The 25150-nt window shown below is 57.2% G+C and overlaps 1 protein-coding gene across 1 annotated transcript in view; it reads right to left on the reverse strand.

Moving 5' to 3' along the window:
* Nucleotides 1-22317, reverse strand: part of LOC136305950 (chromodomain-helicase-DNA-binding protein 8-like) — a gene marked incomplete at its 3' end in the record, with an annotated part of 41755 nt that extends 19438 nt beyond the window's left edge. The window contains 15 exon segments of the mRNA XM_066209277.1: nt 2115-2358; nt 3195-3316; nt 3829-3966; nt 5038-5121; nt 6698-6815; nt 8803-8858; nt 8950-9018; nt 9394-9576; nt 10707-10821; nt 11604-11800; nt 11803-12003; nt 12724-13074; nt 14262-16119; nt 19304-19370; nt 22056-22317. Of these exon segments, the coding sequence (XP_066065374.1) occupies nt 2115-2358; nt 3195-3316; nt 3829-3966; nt 5038-5121; nt 6698-6815; nt 8803-8858; nt 8950-9018; nt 9394-9576; nt 10707-10821; nt 11604-11800; nt 11803-12003; nt 12724-13074; nt 14262-14825 (2442 nt within the window).
* Nucleotides 22318-25150: the final 2833 nt, after the last annotated feature.

The raw sequence follows: 25150 nt of genomic DNA on the forward strand, positions 1-25150 counted from the left end.
ATCGTTCCAAAGGTGGTGATGAAAGAATCACTGGGATCACCTGGCCCTGCACAGGTGAGACACGTGAGACAGGTGAGACACAGGTGGGGCAGGTGAGGGGCGAAGGCGCCCCTGCAGTGCAGCGAGCGCTCGCGGATTTCGGGAGAATTTGGGGAAAAAAGGTTAAAAAAAAAAAAAATCCCGCCAAATCCGGGGAGAAAAACCCAAAATTCAGGAAAAAACCCGGGAAAACTCTTCGCAGGTGTCAGGTGTGTGTGTACAGGTGTGCGCAGGTGTGTCACAGGTGAGCTCACCTTGCTGTCCTTGCAGTACATCTCGTACTGCTGGATCACCTGCCGGCTGGCCAGGCTGCCGTGGTAGACGATGGTGTTGAGGTGTGTGTGTGCCCAGGTGTGTACAGGTGTGCCCAGGTGTGCCCAGGTGCGCTCACCTTGCTGTCCTTGCAGTACATCTCGTACTGCTGGATCATCTGCTGGCTGGCCAGGCTGCCGTGGCACACGATGGTGTTCAGGTGTGTGTGCACAGGTGTGTCACAGGTGTGCCCAGGTGTGCCCAGGTGTGCCCAGGTGCGCTCACCTTGCTGTCCTTGCAGTACATCTCGTACTGCTGGATCACCTGCCGGCTGGCCAGGCTGCCGTGGCACACGATGGTGTTCAGGTGTGTGTGTGCACAGGTGTGTACAGGTGTGCCCAGGTGTGTACAGGTGTGCCCAGGTGTGTCACAGGTGCGCTCACCTTGCTGTCCTTGCAGTACATCTCGTACTGCTGGATCATCTGGCGGCTGGCCAGGCTGCCATGGCACACGATGGTGTTCAGGTGTGTGTGTACAGGTGTGCCCAGGTGTGTCACAGGTGTGCCCAGGTGTGTCACAGGTGTGCCCAGGTGTGCCCAGGTGCGCTCACCTTGCTGTCCTTGCAGTACATCTCGTACTGCTGGATCATCTGCTGGCTGGCCAGGCTGCCGTGGCACACGATGGTGTTCAGGTGTGTGTGCACAGGTGTGTCACAGGTGTGCCCAGGTGTGCCCAGGTGTGCCCAGGTGCGCTCACCTTGCTGTCCTTGCAGTACATCTCGTACTGCTGGATCACCTGCCGGCTGGCCAGGCTGCCGTGGCACACGATGGTGTTCAGGTGTGTGTGTGCACAGGTGTGTACAGGTGTGCCCAGGTGTGTACAGGTGTGCCCAGGTGTGTCACAGGTGCGCTCACCTTGCTGTCCTTGCAGTACATCTCGTACTGCTGGATCATCTGGCGGCTGGCCAGGCTGCCATGGCACACGATGGTGTTCAGGTGTGTGTGTACAGGTGTGCCCAGGTGTGTCACAGGTGTGCCCAGGTGTGTCACAGGTGTGCCCAGGTGTGCCCAGGTGCGCTCACCTTGCTGTCCTTGCAGTACATCTCGTACTGCTGGATCATCTGCCGGCTGGCCAGGCTGCCATGGCACACGATGGTGTTCAGGTGTGTGTGTACAGGTGTGCGCAGGTGTGTCACAGGTGCGCTCACCTTGCTGTCCTTGCAGTACATCTCGTACTGCTGGATCATCTGCCGGCTGGCCAGGCTGCCGTGGCACACGATAGTGTTCAGGTGTGTGTGTACAGGTGTGCCCAGGTGTGTCACAGGTGTGCCCAGGTGTGCCCAGGTGCGCTCACCTTGCTGTCCTTGCAGTACATCTCGTACTGCTGGATCATCTGGCGGCTGGCCAGGCTGCCGTGGCACACGATGGTGTTCAGGTGTGTGTGTACAGGTGTGCCCAGGTGTGTACAGGTGTGTCACAGGTGTGCCCAGGTGTGCCCAGGTGTGCCCAGGTGCGCTCACCTTGCTGTCCTTGCAGTACATCTCGTACTGCTGGATCACCTGCCGGCTGGCCAGGCTGCCATGGCACACGATGGTGTTCAGGTGTGTGTGTACAGGTGTGTCACAGGTGTGCCCAGGTGTGCCCAGGTGTGCCCGGGTGTGCCCAGGTGCGCTCACCTTGCTGTCCTTGCAGTACATCTCGTACTGCTGGATCACCTGCTGGCTGGCCAGGCTGCCGTGGCACACGATGGTGTTCAGGTGTGTGTGTGCACAGGTGTGCCCAGGTGTGTCACAGGTGTGCCCAGGTGTGCCCAGGTGCGCTCACCTTGCTGTCCTTGCAGTACATCTCGTACTGCTGGATCATCTGGCGGCTGGCCAGGCTGCCGTGGTAGACGATGGTGTTGAGGCCCGTCCAGGTGCCGAACTCGCGCTCCCAGTTGGCGATGGTGGAGAGCGGCGCGATCACCAGGTAGGGGCCGCGCACGCCGGCGCCGTGCACCTCCTGCAGGAAGGCGATGGACTGGATCGTCTTGCCCAGCCCCATCTCGTCGGCCAGGATGCAGTTCTGCCTGCGGGAGGCGGGAGGGGACAGGTGAGAGGCGCCCGGGGCGCGCCTGCGACAGGTAAGGGACGCCGAGGACGCGCCTAGAACGGGTAACGGACGCCCGGGGTGCACCTGAGGCGAGTAACGCGCGCGGAACGTACGCCTGGGACGGGTAAGACGCGCCTGAAGTACGTCTAGAACAGGTGAGACACACCTGGGGCAGGTGAGACACACCCGAGATGCACCTGAGACAGGTAACCTAAGCCTGAGATACACCTGGGACAGGTAAGGTACACCTAAGATACGCCTGGGACAGGTAAGACACGCTTAAAGTACATCTAGAACAGGTGAGACACACCCGGGACAGGTTAATGAGCACCTGGGATGCACCTGGGATAGGTAATGTACACCTAAGATACACCTGGGACAGGTAAGACACGCTTAAAGTACATCTTGAACAGGTGAGACACACCTGGGACAGGTTAATGAGCACCTGGGATACACCTGGGATAGGTAATGTACACCTAAGATACACCTGGGACAGATGGGACGCACCTAGGGTACACCTAGGACAGGTAACGGAAACCTAAGATACACCTGGGACGGGTAACGTACACCTGGGACGCACCTGAGAAAGGTAATCTACGCCTAAGATACACCTGGGACAAGTAACGCACACCTGGGACGCACCTGGGGCAGGTGAGACACACCCGAGACAGGCAACGCCCACCCCGAATACACCTTGAACACATACAACCTTCCACTGTGCCAGGTGCTTTGCCCGGTTCAGGCGCGTCTCACCCGCGCCCAGGTGTGTCACCTGCCCCCAGGTGTGTCACCCGCGCCCAGGTGAGGCCTCACCTGTTGTACCAGTTGAAGAGCAGCCAGTTGACGCCCTCCAGCTGATACTCCCGCAGCTGGTTGTGGTTCTTGTACTCGTGAGACGCCTCCAGCTTCTTCCAGGCGCCGGCCTGGGGGCGTGGCTGCCGACAGGTGAGACAGGTGAGGCGCAGGTGAGGCAGGTGAGCGAAAAAAAAACCCAACAAAAACCGTCAAAAAAACCGAAACCCCGAAAACGATCGAAAAGGACCCGAAATCCTCGCGAAGGTTTGGGGTGAGCCGGCCAGGTGAGGTCACCTGTGCCGGGGCTCCGACAGGTGAGACACCGGTAAAGGGGGGCACACCTGCGAGTGGGCGTGGCCTGTCCGGAAGGGGCGGGGCTACCGTGGAATGGGGGGCGGGGCCGGTCTGAGGGAGCGCGGCTCACCCGGAAGTGGGCGGGATTTACATGTAATGGGCGGGGCTCACGTGGAAGTGGGCGGGGCTCACCTGGAGGTGGGCGTGGCTCACCCGGAAGTGGGCGGGATTTACGTGCAAGGGGTGGGGCTCACATGAAAGTGGGCGGGGTTTATGTGGAACGAGTGAGGCTCACCTGGAAGTGGGTGGGGATTACCTGTCGGGGCGTGTCTCACCTGCGCGGGTGGGCGGGGCTCACCTGTCTCTTGAGCTCGGGGTGCCGCGCCTGGATCCGTTTGAACTCGGCGATTTTGGCCTCGTCCACGTCCTCCTGCAGCTCCCAGGTGCTGTCCTCGTAGGGCAGCGAGCACCACTTGACCAGGTAATACACCACGGGCTGCGCGGGGCACGCACCTGGTCAGGTGACGCACCTGCACAGGTGATACAGCGCACCTGGACAGGTGACATCGCCTAACCAGGTGACACGCTGCCCAGGTAACATCGCACAGTTCACCAGGTAAAACACCAGGGGCTGTGCAGGTAACACACCTGGTCAGGTCAAACACCTGCACAGGTGACACCCCACACCTGCCCAGGGAACATCACACACTTGACCAGAAAATACACCAGGGGCTGTCCAAGAAATGCACCTGGTCAGGTGAGGGAACACACCTGGTCAGGTGAGGGAATACACCTGGTCAGGTGAACATACCCGGGCAGGTGAGCACACCTGGGCAAGTGAGGGAACACACCTGGTCAGGTGAGGGAATACACCTGGTCAGGTGAACACACCCAGGCAGGTGAGGGAACACACCCGGCCAGGTGAGGGAACACACCCGGCCAGGTGAGCACACCTGGTCAGGTGAGGGAACACACCTGGGCAGGTGAGGGAATACACCTGGTCAGGTGAACACACCCAGGCAGGTGAGGGAACACACCTGGCCAGGTGAGGGAACACACCTGGTCAGGTGAACACACCCGGCCAGGTGAGGGAACACACCCGGGCAGGTGAACACACCCGGTCAGGTCAACACACCTGGTCAGGTGAACACACCCGGTCAGGTGAGCACACCCGGGCAGGTAAACACACCCAGGCAGGTGAACACACCCGGTCAGGTGAACACACCTGGTCAGGTGAACACACCTGGTCAGGTGAGGGAGCACACCTGGTCAGGTGAACACACCTGGTCAGGTGAGGGAACACACCCGGTCAGGTGAACACACCTGGTCAGGTGAGCACACCTGGTCAGGTGAGGGAACACACCCGGCCAGGTGAGCACACCCGAACCTCGTTCCTCGGGCCCCTCCCACCACAAGCCCCCCCCGCGCCACTCCCTCGCCGTTCAATCCCTTCCCGCCCGATCCCGGCGTTCCCCCCAACCGCGGCGCCAACCGCCGGCCCCGGGAGCGCGCCGCGCCCGCGCCGCTCCGGCCCCGCCCCCCGCGCCCACCCCGGCGCCGGCCCCACCTCGCCGTTGTCCTTGTCCACGCCGTGCGACTCGTCCAGGATGCGATCCACCTCCACGTAGTCGGGGTTAAACGGCTCCTCGTCCTGCGCGCAGCGCGCCGGAGTGTCGCTCCGCTCGACACGCGGAGCTGCTCCCGGCCGACGCCCCGGGCCGCCCCAAAACCCCCATTTCCCCCGAGAATCCCGATTTCCCCCGAAAAATCCTGATTTCCCCCAAAAATTCCCGATTTCCCCCAAAAAATCCCGATTTCCCCCGAAAAATCCCGATTTCCCCCAAAAAATCCCAATTTTCCCCAAAAATTCCCGATTTTCCCCCGAAAAACCCCGATTTCCCCCGAAAAATCCCGATTTCCCCCCAAAAAATCCCGATTTCCCCCCGAGAATCCCGATTTCCCCCAAAAAATCCCGATTTCCCCCAAAAAATCCCGATTTCCCCCCGAAAAATCCCGATTTTCCCCCGAAAAATCCCGATTTCCCCCAAAAAATCCCGATTTCCCCCCGAAAAATCCCGATTTCCCCCGAAAAATCCCGATTTCCCCCAAAAAATCCCGATTTCCCCCCGAAAAATCCCGATTTCCCCCGAAAAATCCCGATTTCCCCCAAAAATTCCCGATTTCCCCCAAAAATTCCCGATTTCCCCCAAAAAATCCCGATTTCCCGAGAATCCCGATTTCCCCCGAAAAATCCCGATTTCCCCCAAAAAACGCCAATTTCCCCCCCAAAAAATCCCGATTTTCCCCCAAAAAATCTTGATTTTTCCCCCACAAAAATTCCAATTTCTCCCCCACAAAAATTCCAATTTTCTCAGTCAAAAATCCCGATTTTCCCCCCAAAAATTCCGATTTTGTCAGTCAAAAATCCCGATTTTCCCCCCAAAAATTCCGATTTTCTCAGTCAAAAATCCCGATTTTCCCCCGAAAAATCCCGATTTCCCCCCAAAAATCCCGATTTTTACCCAAAAAATCTTGATATCTTCCCCCCCAAAAAATTCCAATTTTTCCCCCCCAAAACCTCCGATTTTCTCCGTCAATAATCCCGATTTCCCCCCCAAAAAATCCCGATTTCCCCCAAAAAACCCCCATTTTCCCCCCCCAAAAATTCCAGTTTTTCCCCCCCAAAAATTCCGATTTTCTCAAACAAAAATCCCAATTTTTCTCCCCCAAAAATCCCGATTTCCCCCCCAAAAAATTCCAACTTTCTCCGTCAAAAAATCCTGATTTTTTCCCCCTAAAAATCCCGATTTCCCCCCAAAAAATCCCAAATTTTCCCCCCCAAAAAATTCCGTTTTCTCCCCCCAAAAATCCCGATTTTTCCCCAAAAAACTCCGACTTTTCCCCCTAAAAATCCCGATTTTCCCTGTCAAAAAAACCCCCCGATTTTCCCTGTCAAAAATCCTGATTTTCCCCCCCAAAATTCCCAATTTTCCCTCCAAAAATTCCCAAATTTCCCCCCAAAAACCCTTTTTCCCCCCCGGAAACCCCAATTCTCCCTGCCACAAATCCCAGTTTTTTCTCCCTCAAAAAACCTCAAATTCTCACCCAAATCTTCATTTCCCCCCCCAGAAAACTCTCAATTCTTCCTCCAAAAATTCCCAATTTTCCCCCCAAATCCCGTTTTTTCCCCCCAGATGCCGTTTTTTCCCGCGGGAATCGGCGCGCACCTCGTGGAAGAAATGCCGCATCTGGTTCATCTTGGTCTTGAAGCGTTTGAGCTTCTGGTGGATCCTCTTGTCCTTCTCCAGCTGCGCGATGGTCGCCCACTCGCAGTGCAGGTACGAGCTGGGGGCGGGGCCGCCGCTCACCTGGGGCAGGGGAGGGACACGCCCCCCACCCAGAAGCCCCGAAAAACGCCCCCGAAGTGACCCAGAAACCACCCAAAAACGGCCAAAAACGAGCCAAAAATGGCCAGAAACGCCCCAAAAACGCCCCAAAAACGCCCCAAAAACGACCCAAAAACGGCCAAAAAGCCCCAAAAATGGCCAAAAACGCCCCAAAAATGACCCAAAAATGGCCAAAAACGACCCAAAAATGACCCAAAAATGGCCAAAAACGCCCCAAAAATGGCCAAAAACGACCCAAAAATGGCCAAAAACGCCCCAAAAATGGCCAAAAACGCCCCAAAAATGACCCAAAAATGGCCAAAAACGCCCCAAAAACGACCCAAAAAGGGCCAAAAACGCCCCAAAAACGCCCCAAAAATGGCCAAAAACTACCCAAAAATGACCCAAAAACGGCCAAAAACGACCCAAAAATGGCCAAAAACGACCCAAAAATGACCAAAAACGACCCAAAAATGGCCAAAAACGACCCAAAAACGCCCCAAAAATGGCCAGAAACCACCCAAAAATGACCCAGAAATGGCCAAAAACGCCCCAAAAACGGCCAAAAACGACCCAAAAATGGCCAAAAACGACCCAAAAATGACCCCAAAAACGGCCAAAAACGACCCAAAAATGGCCAAAAACGACCCAAAAATGACCCAGAAATGGCCAAAAACGACCCAAAAATGACCCAAAAATGGCCAAAAACTACCCAAAAACGACCCAAAAAGGGCCAAAAATGACCCAAAAATGACCCCAAAAACGGCCAAAAACGACCCAAAAATGGCCAAAAACGACCCAAAAATGACCCAGAAATGGCCAAAAACGACCCAAAAATGACCCAGAAATGGCCAAAAACGACCCAAAAATGACCCAAAAAGGGCCAAAAACGACCCAAAAACGACCCAAAAATGGCCAAAAACTACCCAAAAACGACCCAAAAAGGGCCAAAAATGACCCAAAAATGACCCAAAAATGGCCAAAAACTACCCAAAAATGACCCAAAAATGGCCAAAAATGACCCAAAAATGGCCAAAAACGACCCAAAAACGACCCAGAAATGACCAGAAACGCCCCAAAAACGACCCAAAAAGGGCCAAAAACGCCCCAAAAACGCCCCAAAAACGCCCCAAAAATAACCCCAAAACGACCCAAAAATGGCCAAAAATGACCCAAAAATGGCCAAAAACGACCCAAAAATGACCCAGAAATGACCAAAAACGCCCCAAAAACGACCCAAAAAGGGCCAAAAACGCCCCAAAAACGACCCAAAAATGGCCAAAAATGACCCAAAAACGGCCAAAAACGACGCAAAAACGACCCAGAAATGGCCCAAAATGGTCACAGGTGACCCCAAAGTGACCAGGAGTGACCACAAATGACCGTGAATGACCAGGAGTGACCCCAGTGACCCCCAGTGACCCCAAACTGGCCACGGATGACCACAAACGACGGCTGATGACCCCAAATGACCCCCAGAGTGACCCCGGAGTGACCAGCAGCGACCCCGGAGTGACCCACAGTGATCCCCAATGACCCCAGTGACCCCCAAGTGACCCCGGAGTGACCAGCAGTGACCCCCAATAACCCTGGAGTGACCAGCAGTGACCCCAGATGTCCCCCAGTGACCCCCAGAGTGACCCCGAAGTGACCAGCAGTGACCCCAGAGACCCCAGATGACCCCGCAGTGACCCCAGATGACCCCCAGTGACCCCAAGTGACCCCGCAGTGACCAGCAGTGACCCCCAATGACCCCGGAGTGACCGGCAGCGACCCCAAGTGACCGGCAGCGACCCGAAATGACCCCCAATGACCCCAGTCACCCCCTAAGTGACCCCGGAGTGACCAGCAGTGACCCCCCAGTGACCCCAGACGACCCCGAGTGACCACCAGTGACCCCCAAGTGACCCCAGACGACCCCCGAGCGACCGGCAGCGACCACCTACTAGTTCTTGTACTTGACGAAGAACTCCTCGGCCTCCACCAACTGTCCCGAGGGCAGCTGAGGGGGAGGAAGGGGAGGAGGAGGAGGAGGAGGCTGAGGAAGGCCGGCAGGCGACCCCGCCCACCCCGCTGACCGCCGGCCGCCTCACCTCCTTCTTGACCACTCGCATGGACAGCACCTTGTCCACGATGGCGGCGTCCTCCTCGCTCGGGTTCTCCTGGCCGGGCCACCAAGGGAGGTGAGGAGGATGATGAGGATGGGAGAAGGTGAGGAAGGTCACGGGGATGGAGGTGAAGAGGATGAAGGTGATGAAGATGACGGGGACGAGAATGATGGGACAGAGGAGGTGAGGAAGATGACGCCGGACAAGATAAAGAACGTTGAGGGGGTGACGAAGGTGACGGGGCGGGGACGAAGGCCACGGGGAACGGAAGGTGAATAGGATGAAGGTGACGAAGACGACGGGGATGAAGATGAAGGTGAGGAGGATGACGAAGGGCAAGGTGAAGGAGGTCGGGGCGGGGACGAAGGCCACGGGGACCGGAAGGTGAGGAGGATGAGGAGGATGAAGGTGACGACGAAGGGCACCCACCACGAAGAACTGCATGGAGGGCAGCGCGTCGGCGTCGGCGTCGGGCGGGGCCGGGGGCGGGGCCTGCTCGGGGCGGGCGGGGCCCGTCACGTCCAGCTCCTCCTCCTCCTCGTCGTCCGTGATCTTGATGTCCAGGTCCTCGGTGTACTTCTTCCGCTTCACCTGCCGGTTCGAGCGCCGCTTCTGGGACAGGTGAGACACAGGTGGGACAGGTGAGACACAGGTGAGAGACAGGTGAGACAGGTGAGACACAGGTGGGACACAGGTGAGACACAGGTGAGACACAGGTGAGAGACAGGTGAGACAGGTGAGACACAGGTGAGACACAGGTGAGACACAGGTGAGACACAGGTGAGACACAGGTGAGACACAGGTGTGCACAGGGGAGACACAGGTGAGACACAGGTGTGCACAGGTGAGACAGGTGAGACACAGGTGAGACACAGGAGAGACACAGGTGAGACACAGGTGAGACACAGGTGAGACACAGGTGAGACACAGGTGAGACAGGTGAGACACAGGTGAGACACAGGTGAGACACAGGTGAGACACAGGTGAGACAGGTGAGACACAGGTGAGACACAGGAGAGACACAGGTGAGAGACAGGTGAGACACAGGTGAGACACAGGTGAGACACAGGTGAGAGACAGGTGAGACAGGTGAGACACAGGTGAGACACAGGTGAGACACAGGTGAGACACAGGTGAGACACAGGTGAGACAGGTGAGACACAGGTGAGACACAGGTGAGACAGGTGAGACACAGGTGGGACACAGGTGAGTGACAGGTGAGACACAGGTGGGACACAGGTGAGTGACAGGTGAGACACAGGTGGGACACAGGTGAGACACAGGCGAGACAGGCGAGACACAGGTGGGACACAGGTGAGTGACAGGTGAGACACAGGTGAGACAGGTGAGACAGGTGAGACACAGGTGAGACAGGTGAGACAGCACAGGGGGGACACAGCACAGGTGACCCCGCCCACCCAGGTGTCCCCAGCTGTCCCCAGGTGTCCTCAGGTGTGTCTCCAGGTGTGTCCCCAGGTGTCCCCAGGTGTCCCAGGTGTCCCAGGTGTGTCCCAGAGTCCCCAGGTGTGCCCAGGTGTGCTCAGCTGTCCCCAGGTGTGTCCCAGGTGTGTCCCCAGGTGTGCCCAGGTGTGTCCCAGGTGTCCCCAGGTGTGCCCAGGTGTGTCCCAGGTGTCCCCAGGTGTGTCCCCAGGTTTCCCCAGGTGTGCCCAGGTGTGCTCAGCTGTCCTCAGGTGTGTCCCAGGTGTGTCCAGGTGTGTCCCAGAGTCCCCAGGTGCGCTCACCTGCACGCTGCTGTCGTCGTCGTGGCGCGGGGACGGCGCCGGCAGCGCCTCCGAGTCCGAGTTGTCGGAGGACGCGTTCCGCTTCCGCTTCTTCCCCACCACCGGCGTGATGGTGCTGCAAGGGACCGCGGTGACCGCTGAGTGACCACTGAGTGACCGCTGAGTGACCGCTGAGTGACCACAGTGACTGCTGAGTGACCACTGACCAGTGAGTGACCACTGACCACTGAATGACCAGAGTGACCACAGTGAACACTGAGTGACCACTGAGTAACAGCTGAGTGACCACAGTGACCGCAGTGACTGCTCAGTGACTGCAGCGACCGCTGAGTGACTGCTGAGTGACCACTGACCAGTGAGTGACCACTGTGACCACTGAGTGACCACCAACCATTGATGACCACCAAGCTTTGATGACCACCAACTACTGATGACCACCAGCCTTTGATGACCACCAAAACCATGCTGACCACCAGGCTTTGATGACCACCAAGACCAAGATGGACACCAAAGTTTGATGACCACCAAACCCAACCTTGGATGACCACCAAACCCAAACTCTGATGACCACCAACTTTTGATGCCCACCAACCTTTGTTGCCCACCAACCTTTGATGTCCACCAACCTTTGATGTCCACCAACCTTTGACGCCCACCAACCTTTGACGCCCACCAACCTTTGATGCCCACCAACCTTTGACGCCCACCAACCCCTGCTGCCCACCAAGACCATGACGGACGCCAACTTTTGATGACCACCAAGACCAGGACGCACACCAAAATTTGACGACCCCCAAACCCCACCTCTGATGACCACCAAGGCTCGATGACCGCCAGCCTCTGACGCCCACCACCCCCAGCCGCGCGCCGAGACCAGGACGGCCCCGCCGGGCTCACCTGGCCTTGCCGCGCCCTTTGCTCTTGCCGCCCGCGCCTTGCCCCTTGCCCCTCCTGCTCCTCTCCTCCTTGGCGCCGCGCTCGCCGGCCGCCTTCCTCCGGCGCTTCCTGTCGCCGTCGTCGTCGGGCCGGACGCTGGGCAGCTCGTCCTCGTTGAGGACGCGCGGGATGTTCTGCTCGCCGCGGGCGCGCGCGCGCGGGCGATGGCCTCGGCCACGATCCTGTTGGCCTTCTCCTGCTTCTTCTGGTGCTCCAGCTTGCGGCTCTCGTCGGACGCGCCGCGCGACGACGACGACGACGACGAGGAGGAAGGAGGGGCGGCGGCGGCGGCGGCGCCGGGGTCGGTCAGGACTTTGACCACAGAGAGGCCGGCCGAGGCGGCGCCGGCGGAGGAGGCGGCCTGAGGGGGACAGAGTGACCGTGAGGGGAGTGACCGGGCCGGGGCGGTCGGCGGGGACGGGGGGGGGCGTGGTCAGCACGGCGGGGTGGTCAGTGAGACCAGGAGTGAGTGACCACCGCGGCCGAGTGACCACCAAGGTCACGGCTGGGTGGTCAGCACGGCGGGGTGGTCAGCCAGGCCAGGGGTGGGTGGTCAGTGAGACCAGGAGTGAGTGACCACCGCGGCCGAGTGACCACCAAGGTCATGGTTTGATGACCAACAGCGTCGAGTGGTCAGTCAGGCCAGGGGTGGGTGGTCAGCACGGCTGGGTGGTCAGTGAGGTCACGGCTGAGTGACCACCAGCCCCGAACTCAACTGACCACCGTGACTCGAGTGACCGCCACCCCAAAGCCAACTGACCGCCACTCCAAAGCCAACTGACCACTCCAAACCCGAGTGACCACCCCAAACCTGAGTGACCACCCCCAACCCACCTGACCCCGCCCTTGGGTGATCCCACCCCTGGGTGACGCCGCCCCTCCGTGACTCCGCCCCTCGATGACCCCACCCATTGGTGACCCCACCCTTTGGTGACCCCGCCCCTCCGTGACCCCACCCCTGGGTGACCCCGCCCCCGGGTGACCCCACCCATTGGTGACCCCGCCCCTCAGTGACCCCGCCCCGGGTGACCCCACCCCTGGGTGGCCCCACCCCCAGGTGACCCCGCCCCGGGTGACTCACCTGCGGCTGCAGCACCACCTTCAGCGGCACCGTCAGCCTCTGCCCGGCCCCGCCCACCACCTGGGGCACCTGGGCCACGCCCACCGGCCCCGCCCCGGCCTGCTGGATCAGCTGGATCTTCTGCGGCTGGCCGGGCGCGGCCGTGGGCTGCACCTGCAGCTGGATGGTCACCACCTTGGCGGGGGCGTGGCCGGCGGGCGCGGCCTTGGCGGCGGGGGCGGCGGGGGGCGTGGCGGCCCCGCCCTGCACCAGCAGCTTCCCCGGGAGGGTCCCCAGCACCACGTGCCGCTGCCCCGGGGCCGCGCCCGCGCCCGGCTGCTGCAGCACCAGCGTGATGCGCTTGGACTCGCCCTGCGGGGACGGGGGCGGCGTCAGGGGGCGCCCGGGCGCACCTGGGTACCCCTAAAGCACACCTGAGCGCACCTGGGCGCACCTGGGTACCCCTAAACCACACCTGAGTGCACCTGGGCGCAGTTAGATACCCCTAAACCACACCTGAGTACACCTGGGCGCAGTTAGATACCCCTAAACCACACCTGAGCGCACCTGGGCGCACCTGGGTACCCCTAAAGCACACCTGAGCGCACCTGGGCGCAGTTAGATACCCCTAAACCACATCTGAGCGCACCTGGGCGCACCTGGGTACCCCTAAAGCACACCTGAGCGCACCTGGGCACAGTTAGATACCCCTAAACCACACCTGAGTACACCTGGGCACAGTTAGATACCCCTAAACCACACCTGAGTACACCTGGGCGCAGTTAGATACCCCTAAACCACACCTGAGTACACCTGGGCGCAGTTAGATACCCCTCAAGCACACCTGAGTACAGCTGGGCACAGTTACAACACACCTGGGCGCACCTGGGTGCAGTTAGAACACACCTGGGTACCCCCAAACCACACCTGGGTACAATTAGACCACACCTGGGCACACCTGGGTACCCATAAAACACACCTGGGCACACCTGGATACACCTGGATACAACTGAACACCCATAGTCCACACCTGGACACACCTGAGCACAGTCAGACCACACCTGGGCACATCTGGGTGCAGTTAGAACACACCTAGGTACCCATAAGCCACACCTGGGTACACCTGGACAGCCACAAACCACACCTGGGCAGAGTCAGAGCGCACCTGGGCACACCGAAACCACACCTGCACACAACTGAGCCCACCTGGACGGCCTCAAAGGACACCTGGACTCACCTAGACCCCACGTGGACACACCCAAACCCCACCTGGACACACCCAAACTCCACCTGGGCACACGCAAACCTCACCTGGACACACCCAAACCACACCTGGCCACACCTGGGACCACTGAAACCACACCTGGAGACAACTACACCTCACCTGAGCACACCCAGCCCCTCCCAAACCTCACCTGAGCACACCTAGCCCCCCCCAAACCACACCTGGCCACACCCAACCCGCCCAAACCCCACCCAGCCCCACCCACAGCCCACCTGGCCCCACCCACAGCCCCCCTGGCCCCTCCCCCAGCCCCCCCGGCCCCGCCCCGACTCACCTGTGCGGGCCCCAGGCTCAGCCCGGGTTTCAGGGGGGTCCCGGCCCCGCCCCCAGCCTTGAGGGGCTGCAGCAGCAGCTGCTTCACCTGCCGGCCGCCCGCGGCCACGCCCCCCGCGGCCACGCCCCCTTTGGCCACGCCCGCGGCGGCGGCCGCGCCCGGCCGGATCTGGGGCGGGGCCAACACCTTGGCCAAGGTGACTTTGCCGCCGTTGGGCGCGGCCGGGGCGGGGCCGCCGGGGGGCGGGGCTTTCAGGATGACGATTTTGGGCGCGGCCGCCCCGCCCGGAGCGGTGGGCGGGGCTTGGGGCGGGGCGGACACGCCCATGAAGGGATTCCCCTGGCTCAGCACTTCCGCCTCGGGCGGGGAGGGGCGCGGCGGGGGCGGGGTGGGCTCGTGGGCGGGGTCAGGGGCAGGGGGCGGGTCCAGGGCCCCCGAGAGCCCCAAGGCCTCGGCCAATGGGTCGCTGGGGGGCGGGGCCGGGGGCGTGACCAGCTCCTCGGGGAGCGGGTCCAGGCCGAACAGGTTGGGGTCGTCGAACAGGTCCATGATGGGGTCGGCCATGGCCGGGAAGGGGTTAACCCCGAAAACGGGAACCCGGGGCCGAGAAACCCGGAAAAACGGAAATTTTGGGGCCAAAAACCCGGAAAAACGGAAATTTTGGGAGGTTCTGACCCCGAAAAAACGGAAATTTGGGAGGTTTTGAAACAAAAAAATGGAAATTTGGGGCTTAAAAACCCCCAAAAATGGAAATTTTGGGAGGCTCTGACCTCAAAAAATGGAAATTGGGGAGATTTTGAAACCAAAAAAAGGAAATTTGGGGACAAAAACCCCAAAAACCAAAAATTTTTGGCCTAATAACCCAAAAAAAGGGAAATTTTGGGAGGTTCTGACCCCGAAAAATGAAAATTTGGGGCCTAAAAGCCCAAAAATGGGAAATTTGGGAGGTTTTGAAACCAGAAAACGAAATTTTGGGGCCTAAAAACCCAAAAAAAACGGAAATTTTGGGAGGTCTTGACGCCAAAAATTTAAAATCTGGGAGGTTTTGAAACCAAAAATGGGAAATTTGGGAGGTTTTGATCCCAAAAAATGGAAATTCAGGCGTCTCAAACAAAAAAACGGAATTTTTGGGGTCTTGAGGCCAAAAAACAAATTTGGGAAGTTCTGAAAGCAAAAAAAGGAAATTTGGGGCCTAAAAACCCAAAAAAAGGAAATTTGGGGAGTTTGTGCCACCAAGAGATGGAAATTTGGGCTCCAAAAAGGCAAAAAACGGGAATTTGGGGGTCAAAAAGGGGGAAAAAAGGGGAAATTGGGGAGAGAAAAGGGAAAAAAGGGAAATTTAGGATTTGTCGGAAAAAACCCGAAACTTTGGGGGCTTCAAGAGAGGAAAAAGGGGAATTTGGGGGTCGTGACCCCAAAAACGGGAATTTGGGGGGTCCTGACCCCAAAAATGGGAATTCTGGGGGGTTAAAGAGGGAAAAAGCGGAAATTTGGGAAGTTTCACCCCCAAAAAATGGAAATTTCGGGAATTTGTGACCCCAAGAATGTAATTTTGGAGGTTTTGACCCCAAAAAAAGGAAATTTGGGGGTCCTGGGGGGGAATTTGGGGGTCCCCAACCCCAAAACGGGGGGGTTGGGGAGTCCCGGGAGCTTTTTGGGGGTTTTTGGGGGTTTTTGGGGGTTTTTTGGGGGGTTTTTGGGGTTTTTTGGGGTTTTTTGGGGTTTTTGGGGTTTTTTGGGGTTTTTTGGGGTTTTTGGGGTTTTTTGGGGGTTTTTTGGGATTTTTTGGGGTTTTTTGGGGTTTTTTTGGGGTTTTTTGGGGGCTCTTCTCAGGCTGGGGGGGCTCCGGAGCTCCAGGCTGTGGGGAGAGAAAAATGGGGTCAGGGGGGAGCCCAAAACTCGCCGAATTTGGGGTTTTTACCCCAAAAAAAGGGTGGGGGAACCCTGGGGGGATTTGGGGTCCCAGTAAGGGGAACTGGGGGGACTGGGATGGACTGGGGGGACTGGGACCCCATTTAGCAGTAACTGGGACCCCAAACTGGGATAACTGGGACCCCAGACTGGGATAACTGGGGCCCCAGACTGGGATAACTGGGGCCCTAAACTGGGATAACTGGGGCCCTAAACTGGGATAACTGGGGCTCTAAACTGGGATAACTGGGGCCCTAAACTGGGATAACTGGGACCCCAAACTGGGATAACTGGGGCCCCAGACTGGGATAACTGGGCCCCCAAACTGGGATAACTGGGGCCCAAAACTGGGATAACTGGGCCCCCAAACTGGGATAACTGGGGCCCTAAACTGGGATAACTGGGACCCCATTTAGCAGTAACTGGGACCCCAAACTGGGATAACTGGGACCCCAGACTGGGATAACTGGGGCCCCAAACTGGGATAACTGGGACCCCAAACTGGGATAACTGGGGCCCCAAACTGGGATAACTGGGGCCCCAAACTGGGATAACTGGGGCCCTAAACTGGGATAACTGGGGCCCCAGACTGGGATAACTGGGGCCCCAAACTGGGATAACTGGGGCCCCAAACTGGGATAACTGGGGCCCTAAACTGGGATAACTGGGGCCCCAGACTGGGATAACTGGGGCCCTAAACTGGGATAACTGGGGCCCCAGACTGGGATAACTGGGGCCCTAAACTGGGATAACTGGGGCCCTAAACTGGGATAACTGGGGCCCCAGACTGGGATAACTGGGGCCCCAAACTGGGATAACTGGGGCCCAAAACTGGGATAACTGGGGCCCCAAACTGGGATAACTGGGGCCCTAAACTGGGATAACTGGGGCCCCAGACTGGGATAACTGGGGCCCTAAACTGGGATAACTGGGGCCCCAAACTGGGATAACTGGGGCCCCAAACTGGGATAACTGGGGCCCTAAACTGGGATAACTGGGGCCCCAGACTGGGATAACTGGGGCCCTAAACTGGGATAACTGGGACCCCATTTAGCAGTAACTGGGACCCCAAACTGGGATAACTGGGACCCCAGACTGGGATAACTGGGGCCCCAAACTGGGATAACTGGGGCCCAAAACTGGGATAACTGGGACCCCATTTAGCAGTAACTGGGACCCCAAACTGGGATAACTGGGGCCCCAAACTGGGATAACTGGGACCCCAGACTGGGATAACTGGTGGCCCCAAACTGGGATAACTGGGGCCCCAAACTGGGATAACTGGGGCCCTAAACTGGGATAACTGGGGCCCCAAACTGGGATAACTGGGACCCCAGACTGGGATAACTGGGGCCCCAAACTGGGATAACTGGGACCCCAAACTGGGATAACTGGGGCCCCAAACTGGGATAACTGGGGCCCCAAACTGGGATAACTGGGGCCCTAAACTGGGATAACTGGGGCCCCAGACTGGGATAACTGGGGCCCTAGACTGGGCTAACTGGGACCCCAAACTGGGATAACTGGGGCCCTAAACTGGGATAACTGGGACCCCATTTAGCAGTAACTGGGACCCCAAACTGGGATAACTGGGACCCCAGACTGGGATAACTGGGGCCCCAAACTGGGATAACTGGGGCCCAAAACTGGGATAACTGGGACCCCATTTAGCAGTAACTGGGACCCCAAACTGGGATAACTGGGGCCCCAAACTGGGATAACTGGGACCCCAGACTGGGATAACTGGGGCCCCAAACTGGGATAACTGGGGCCCCAAACTGGGATAACTGGGGCCCTAAACTGGGATAACTGGGGCCCAAAACTGGGATAACTGGGGCCCCAAACTGGGATAACTGGGACCCCAAACTGGGATAACTGGGGCCCCAAACTGGGATAACTGGGGCCCTAAACTGGGATAACTGGGACCCCAGACTGGGATAACTGGGGCCCTAAACTGGGATAACTGGGACCCCATTTAGCAGTAACTGGGACCCCAAACTGGGATAACTGGGACCCCAGACTGGGATAACTGGGGCCCCAAACTGGGATAACTGGGGCCCCAAACTGGGATAACTGGGGCCCTAAACTGGGATAACTGGGACCCTAAACTGGGATAACTGGGGCCCCAGACTGGGATAACTGGGGCCCTAAACTGGGATAACTGGGGCCCCAGACTGGGATAACTGGGGCCCCAAACTGGGATAACTGGGGCCCCAAACTGGGATAACTGGGGCCCTAAACTGGGATAACTGGGGCCCCAAACTGGGATAACTGGGGCCCCAAACTGGGATAACTGGGGCCCTAAACTGGGATAACTGGGACCCCATTTAGCAGTAACTGGGACCCCAAACTGGGATAACTGGGACCCCAGACTGGGATAACTGGGGCCCCAAACTGGGATAACTGGGGCCCAAAACTGGGATAACTGGGACCCCATTTAGCAGTAACTGGGACCCCAAACTGGGATAACTGGGGCCCCAAACTGGGATAACTGGGACCCCAGACTGGGATAACTGGGGCCCCAAACTGGGATAACTGGGGCCCCAAACTGGGATAACTGGGGCCCTAAACTGGGATAACTGGGGCCCAAAACTGGGATAACTGGGGCCCCAAACTGGGATAACTGGGACCCCAAACTGGGATAACTGGGGCCCCAAACTGGGATAACTGGGGCCCCAGACTGGGATAACTGGGGCCCTAAACTGGGATAACTGGGGCCCCAAACTGGGATAACTGGGGCCCTAAACTGGGATAACTGGGGCCCCAAACTGGGATAACTGGGCCCCCAAACTGGGATAACTGGGGCCCTAAACTGGGATAACTGGGGCCCCAGACTGGGATAACTGGGGCCCTAAACTGGGATAACTGGGGCCCCAGACTGGGATAACTGGGGCCCCAAACTGGGATAACTGGGGCCCTAAACTGGGATAACTGGGGCCCCAAACTGGGATAACTGGGGCCCCAAACTGGGATAACTGGGGCCCTAAACTGGGATAACTGGGGCCCCAAACTGGGATAACTGGGGCCCCAAACTGGGATAACTGGGGCCCATTTAGGGGGACCTGGGACCCCAACCCGGAAGTTCCGCCCCTCCCCCTCCCCTCCCCCCCCCCCCCGTTTTCCCGCCTTACCTGTCCGGCCGCGCGCCTGAGGGGAGGGCAGGGGGGAGGGGTGAGGCCGAGCCCCTCACAGGCCTGCCTGAGAACGGGGGGAGGGGGAGAAGAGAGATTTCCCCTCAGGAATTATTTAACATTTGGATTTCGATTCCCATGGAAAAAAGGGGGGGAGGGGGAGGGGGGGGGTCTCCCCTGAGGGGGGGAGGGGCCGCTCAGCGCCCCCCCCCGCGCGCGCGCGCCGAGCCCGGGGCCGCCCTCACGGAGCGGCTGCGGCGCAACGCAACGCGCGGCCGCCCGCCGGGCCACGCCCCTCCTCCGCCGCGCTCCCCATTGGCCGAGCCCCGCCGCGGCCGCGCGCCCATTGGCCCGGGCGGACACCAGCCGGGTGCGTTGCGCCCGCCCACCCGGAAGCGCTTCCCCCCCCCCATTTCCGCCGGCCCCGCGCAGGGCCAGGGGGCTTCCGCGCATGCGCGGCCGCGGCGCCGCCATCTTGGCCGGCCCGGGGGGTCCTCCGCCCTCGGAGCGGCGGCAAAAATAAAACCACCCACCGAACAAATAATAATAATAAAAAAAAAGAATTAAAACCTCCGCAAACCCGCCGGATTTAAACACGGAGGAGAAAAAAAAAAACCAAAAAAAAAGCAAAGCGAGGAAGCGGCGGGGACGGTCGGGAGCCCCGGGGAGGGCAGACGGCGCCGCTCCGAGCGCAGAGGCCGCGCGGAAACGTGAGGGGAAAACGCAACGATTTGGGCAAAATTCCGCCCCAAAAGGGCTCGAAACGGGTTTTCCCCCCAAAACCCGGCGGAAATCGGCGCGTGGGGAGGAAAAAAAACGCCGAAATTCCCGTGAAAACGCCCCGAAACCGCCTCGGGAAACCGAGGAATCCGCGGGAAATGGGCCGCGAACGTCAATCCCGTCCGCACTCAACATCCCCGCGCTTCAAAGGGAATTCCGGGAAATTCCCCTCAGAATTCCCGGGGTTTTTTTCCCCCCTCCCAATAAAAAGCGGATTTATTTTTGGGATGAAAAAAAAATATTTCTCGATTTTTTGGTATCGGTGGAAATTTGGCCCCAAAATCCACAAAATTCCCTTTTTTTTTGGTTTTTTTTTTTGGTGGGTTTTTCACTGCACGGCGGAAAATTCTCCCAATTTTTAACGGTTTGTATTGATTAAAAATATAAAAGCTCACCGAAAGCGGGGATAAAAGTCGCGATTTTGGCCAAAATCGGGACTTTTGTTGAGATTGATTCGATGGAAACCGACAGAACTTAATTGGGATGAACCAGAGTCGATGAAATTCGCCGAAATTGGGAGAATTTTACCTCAAAAACGGGACTTAAAACTCGGAATTTGGGTTAAAAACTCGGAATTTGGGTTAAAAACACAAAAATTTGGGTTAAAGCCCCAGAATTTTGGGTTAAAAACACGGGATTTTGGGATCCAAGGTGGGAGTTTGGGTTAAAAACACAAAAATTTGGGTTAAAAACATGGAATTTTGGGGTAAAAACACAGAAGTTTGGGTTAAAACCCCAGAATTTTGGGTTAAAAACTTGGAATTTGGGTTAAAAACTCGGAATATGGGGAGCCAAGGTGGGAGCTCGGGGTAAAAACACGAAAATTTGGGTTAAAAACATGGAATTAGGGTTAAAAACTCGGAATTTGGGTTAAAAACACAAAAATTTGGGTTAAAAACAAGGAACTTTGGGTTAAAAATCCAGAATTTTGGGTTAAAAACTCAGAATTTGGGTTAAAAACACAAAAATTTCGGTTAAAAACAAGGAACTTTGGGTTAAAAATCCAGAATTTTGGGTTAAAACCTGGGAATTTGGGTTAAAACACCAGAATTTTGGGTTAAAAACTCGGAATTTGGGTTAAAAACACAAAAATTTGGGTTAAAAACAAGGAACTTTGGGTTAAAAATCCAGAATTTTGGGTTAAAAACTCAGAATTTGGGTTAAAAACACAAAAATTTCGGTTAAAAACAAGGAACTTTGGGTTAAAAATCCAGAATTTTGGGTTAAAACCTGGGAATTTGGGTTAAAACACCAGAATTTTGGGGTTAAAAACTCGGAATTTGGGTTAAAAACACAAAACTTTGGGTTAAAAACTCGGAACTTTGGGTTAAAAATCCAGAATTTTGGGTTAAAAACTCGGAATTTGGGGAGCCAAGGTGGGAGCTCGGGGTAAAACCACGAAAATTTGGGTTAAAACTTTGGAATTTGGGTTAAAAACACAAAAAATTGGGTTAAAAACATGGAATCTTGGGTTTAAAAACTCGGAATTTTGGGGTAAAACCAAGGAAATTTGGGAGCCAAGTCTGGAATTTGGGTTGAAACCACAAAATTTTGGGTTGAAAACCCGGATTTTTGGGGTCCAAGGTGGGAATTTGGGTCGAAAACACAAAATTTTGGGACCTGAGCCTGGAAGTTTGGGAGCCAAGGCCGGAATTTGGGTTGAAAATTCAAAATTTTGGGTTAAAACCTGGGAAATTTGGGGTTGAATTCTGGGATTTGGGTTGAAAACACAAAATTTTGGGTTAAAAACACGGAAATTCAGGATCCAAGGCGGGAATTTGGGTTGAAAACTCGGAATTTTGGGTGAAAACCTGGGAATTTTGGGTGAAAACTTCAGAAATTTGGGATAAAACCTGGGAATTTTGGGTGAAAACCTGGGAACTTTGGGTGAAACCTCGGAATTTTGGGGTCCGACCCCGGAATTTGGGGGGGGCCAAAGCTCTGGGCCGCCACCCTGACCCCGCCCACTCACCTCTGATTGGTGCCGCCCTGGATGACGTCACCCACCGCGGGCCAATGGGGAGCGCAGGGTCCTGAAAAGAGGCGGGGCTTCGTCACTTGGGGGCGGGGCTTCCTCAGTGACCCCAAAACCTCCTGAATTCCCCCAAAATTACCCCAAAACCTCCTGAATTCCCCCAAAACCTCCTGAATTCACCCAAAACCTCCTGAATTCACCCAAAACCTCCTGAATTCACCCCAAAACCTCCTGAATTCCCCCAAAATTCCCCCAAAACCTCCTGAATTCCCCCAAAACCTCCTGAATTCACACCAAAACCTCCTGAATTCCCCCAAAACCTCCTGAATTCCCCCAAAATTCCCCCAAAACCTCCTGAATTCCCCCAAAACCTCCTGAATTCCCCCAAAATTCCCCCAAAACCTCCTGAATTCCCCCAAAACCTCCTGAATTCACCCCAAAACCTCCTGAATTCACCCCAAAATCTCCTGAATTCACCCCAAAACCTCCTGAATTCCCCCAAAACCTCCTGAATTCCCCCAAAACCTCCTGAATTCCCCCAAAACCTCCTGAATTCCCCCAAAACCTCCTGAATTCACCCCAAAACCTCCTGAATTCACCCCAAAACCTCCTGAATTCACCCAAAATCTCCTGAATTCACCCCAAAACCTCCTGAATTCCCCCAAAACCTCCTGAATTCCCCCAAAATTACCCCAAAACCTCCTGAATTCACCCCAAAACCTCCTGAATTCCCCCCAAAATCTCCTGAATTCACACCAAAACCTCCTGAATTCCCCCAAAATTACCCCAAAACCTCCTGAATTCCCCCAAAACCTCCTGAATTCACCCAAAACCTCTTGAATTCACCCCAAAACCTCCTGAATTCACCCCAAAACCTCCTGAATTCACCCAAAATCTCCTGAATTCACCCCAAAACCTCCTGAATTCCCCCAAAACCTCCTGAATTCCCCCAAAACCTCCTGAATTCCCCCAAAATTACCCCAAAACCTCCTGAATTCACCCCAAAACCTCCTGAATTCCCCCCAAAATCTCCTGAATTCACACCAAAACCTCCTGAATTCCCCCAAAATTACCCCAAAACCTCCTGAATTCCCCAAAACCTCCTGAATTCACCCAAAACCTCCTGAATTTACCCCAAAACTTCCTGAATTCCCCCAAAATTACCCCAAAACCTCCTGAATTCACCCCAGAACCTCCTGAATTCACACCAAAACCTCCTGAATTCACACCAAAACCTCCTGAATTCACCCCAAAACCTCCTGAATTCCCCAAAATCTCCTGATTTTCCCCCAAAATCTCATTTCACCCCAAGCTCCCGTACAGAGTCCCAAAGTCTCCTGATTTCCCCCCAAATCCCCTCTGAGACTCCTCAAAACCTCCCGATTTCCCCCCGAAAACTCCTCAAGTCTCCTCATTTCTCCTCAAATTCCCCCAAAACCTCCTCAAGTCTCCTCATTTCCCTCAGAACCTCCCGATTTCCTCCCTCAAAAACCTCCCCAAAATCCCCATTTTTTAACCCCTGGGCCCCCTCAGATCTCCCATTTCCCTCATTTCTCCCCAAACCTCCTCATTTCTCCTCAGAATTTCCCCAAATCTCCTCGGAATTCCCTCAGAACTCCTCATTTTTCTCCCATTTCCCTCAGAATCTCCCCAGATCTCCTCATTCCCCCCCAAATCTCCTCACAACCTCTGGATTTTCACCCCAAATCTCCTCATTTTTCCTTCATTTCCCTCATTTCTCCCCAGATCTCCTCAGAATTTCCCCAAATCTCCTCAGAACCTCCTCAAATCTCCTCATTTCTCCTCAAATTCCCTCAAAAACTCCCCAAATCTTCTCATTTCTCCTCAAAATTTCCCCAAATCTCCTCGGAATTTCCTCAGATCTCCTCATTCCCCCCCAAATCTCCTCACAACCTCTGGATTTCCGCTCCCAAACCTCTCCAAACCCCCTCATTTCTCCTCATTTCCCTCATTTCTCCTCATTTCTCCCCAAACCCCCTCCCCAGATCTCCTCATTTCTCCCCAGATCTCCTCATTTCTCCCTCATTTCCCTCAGAATCTCCCCAAACCCCCTCATTTCTCCCCAATCCCCTCATTTCTCCCTCATTTCTCCCTCATTTCTCCCTCATTTCCCTCATTTCTCCCCAATCCCCTCATTTCCCTCATTTCTCCCTCATTTCTCCCGACCCCCCCGTTTCTCCCCAGTTCTCCCCGCTCCCCCCCAACTCCCCTCACGAATCGCCATCTTCGAAGCCCTCACCTCTCCCCCCCTCCCTCCCCTCCCTCACCTTTCCGATCCCCCCCCCCCCCCGTTTCCCAACCCCCCGCATCCTCCCGGCCGGGCCCCGAAATCTCCCGACTTTTCCCCCCCCAAAATTCCTCCCCCCCTCCCCCCCTCCCCCCCCCCCCGGCCCCTCACGGCCCCCCCTCCCCCCCCCGCGGCCCCCCCCGCCCCGCCCCCCCCCCGCCCGTCGCCGCCGATGACGCACCGCCCGCGCGGCGCGCGCCCCCGCCGCTGCCGCCCCGCCCCTTCCGCCGCCGCCCCGCCCCTTTCCTCCCCGTAGCCCCCGCCCCCCCCCCCCGTCCGCCGGCCCCCGCCCTTTCCGGTTCCTCCGCCGCTCTGGCCGCGGGTCCTCCAGCGTCTCTTCGGCACCTCCCGCGCCCTCTTTGTTCCTGGGAAGCGCCTTCGGCGGGCTCGGGGCGCCTCGAGGCGGGGCCGGGGCGCGCCGCAGGGCGGCCGGGCCGCGCTCTTGGGCCCAGTCCCGACCTCCGGCCCGCTCGTCTCGATGGTGCCGGAAATGGCGGCCTGAGGGAGGGGCGGGGCTTCCGCCCGCGCGGCGGCGGGGGGGGCGGCGGCGGCGGCGGCGCGGCGCGATGGAGGTGAGGGGGGGGGCGCCGGCCCTGAGGGGAAAATGGGCGGAAAAGGGGGAAAATGGGCAGGGAAAACGGGGCTGGGGGCGCCCGTCTGAGGGGGGGGGCGGGAGGGAAAGTGGCGGCGTGTGGGGCGGTGGGGGGTGAGGGGAGGGGAAATGGCGGGGATGGCGTGAGGGGAAAGGGTGAGGGGAAAATGGGGGCAGAAAGGGGGGAAAAGG

Source organism: Chamaea fasciata, unplaced genomic scaffold (assembly GCF_029207755.1).
Source record: "Chamaea fasciata isolate MVZ Bird 193981 ecotype frontalis unplaced genomic scaffold, bChaFas1.0.hap1 SCAF_822, whole genome shotgun sequence".
Taxonomy (NCBI): Eukaryota; Metazoa; Chordata; class Aves; order Passeriformes; family Sylviidae; genus Chamaea; species Chamaea fasciata.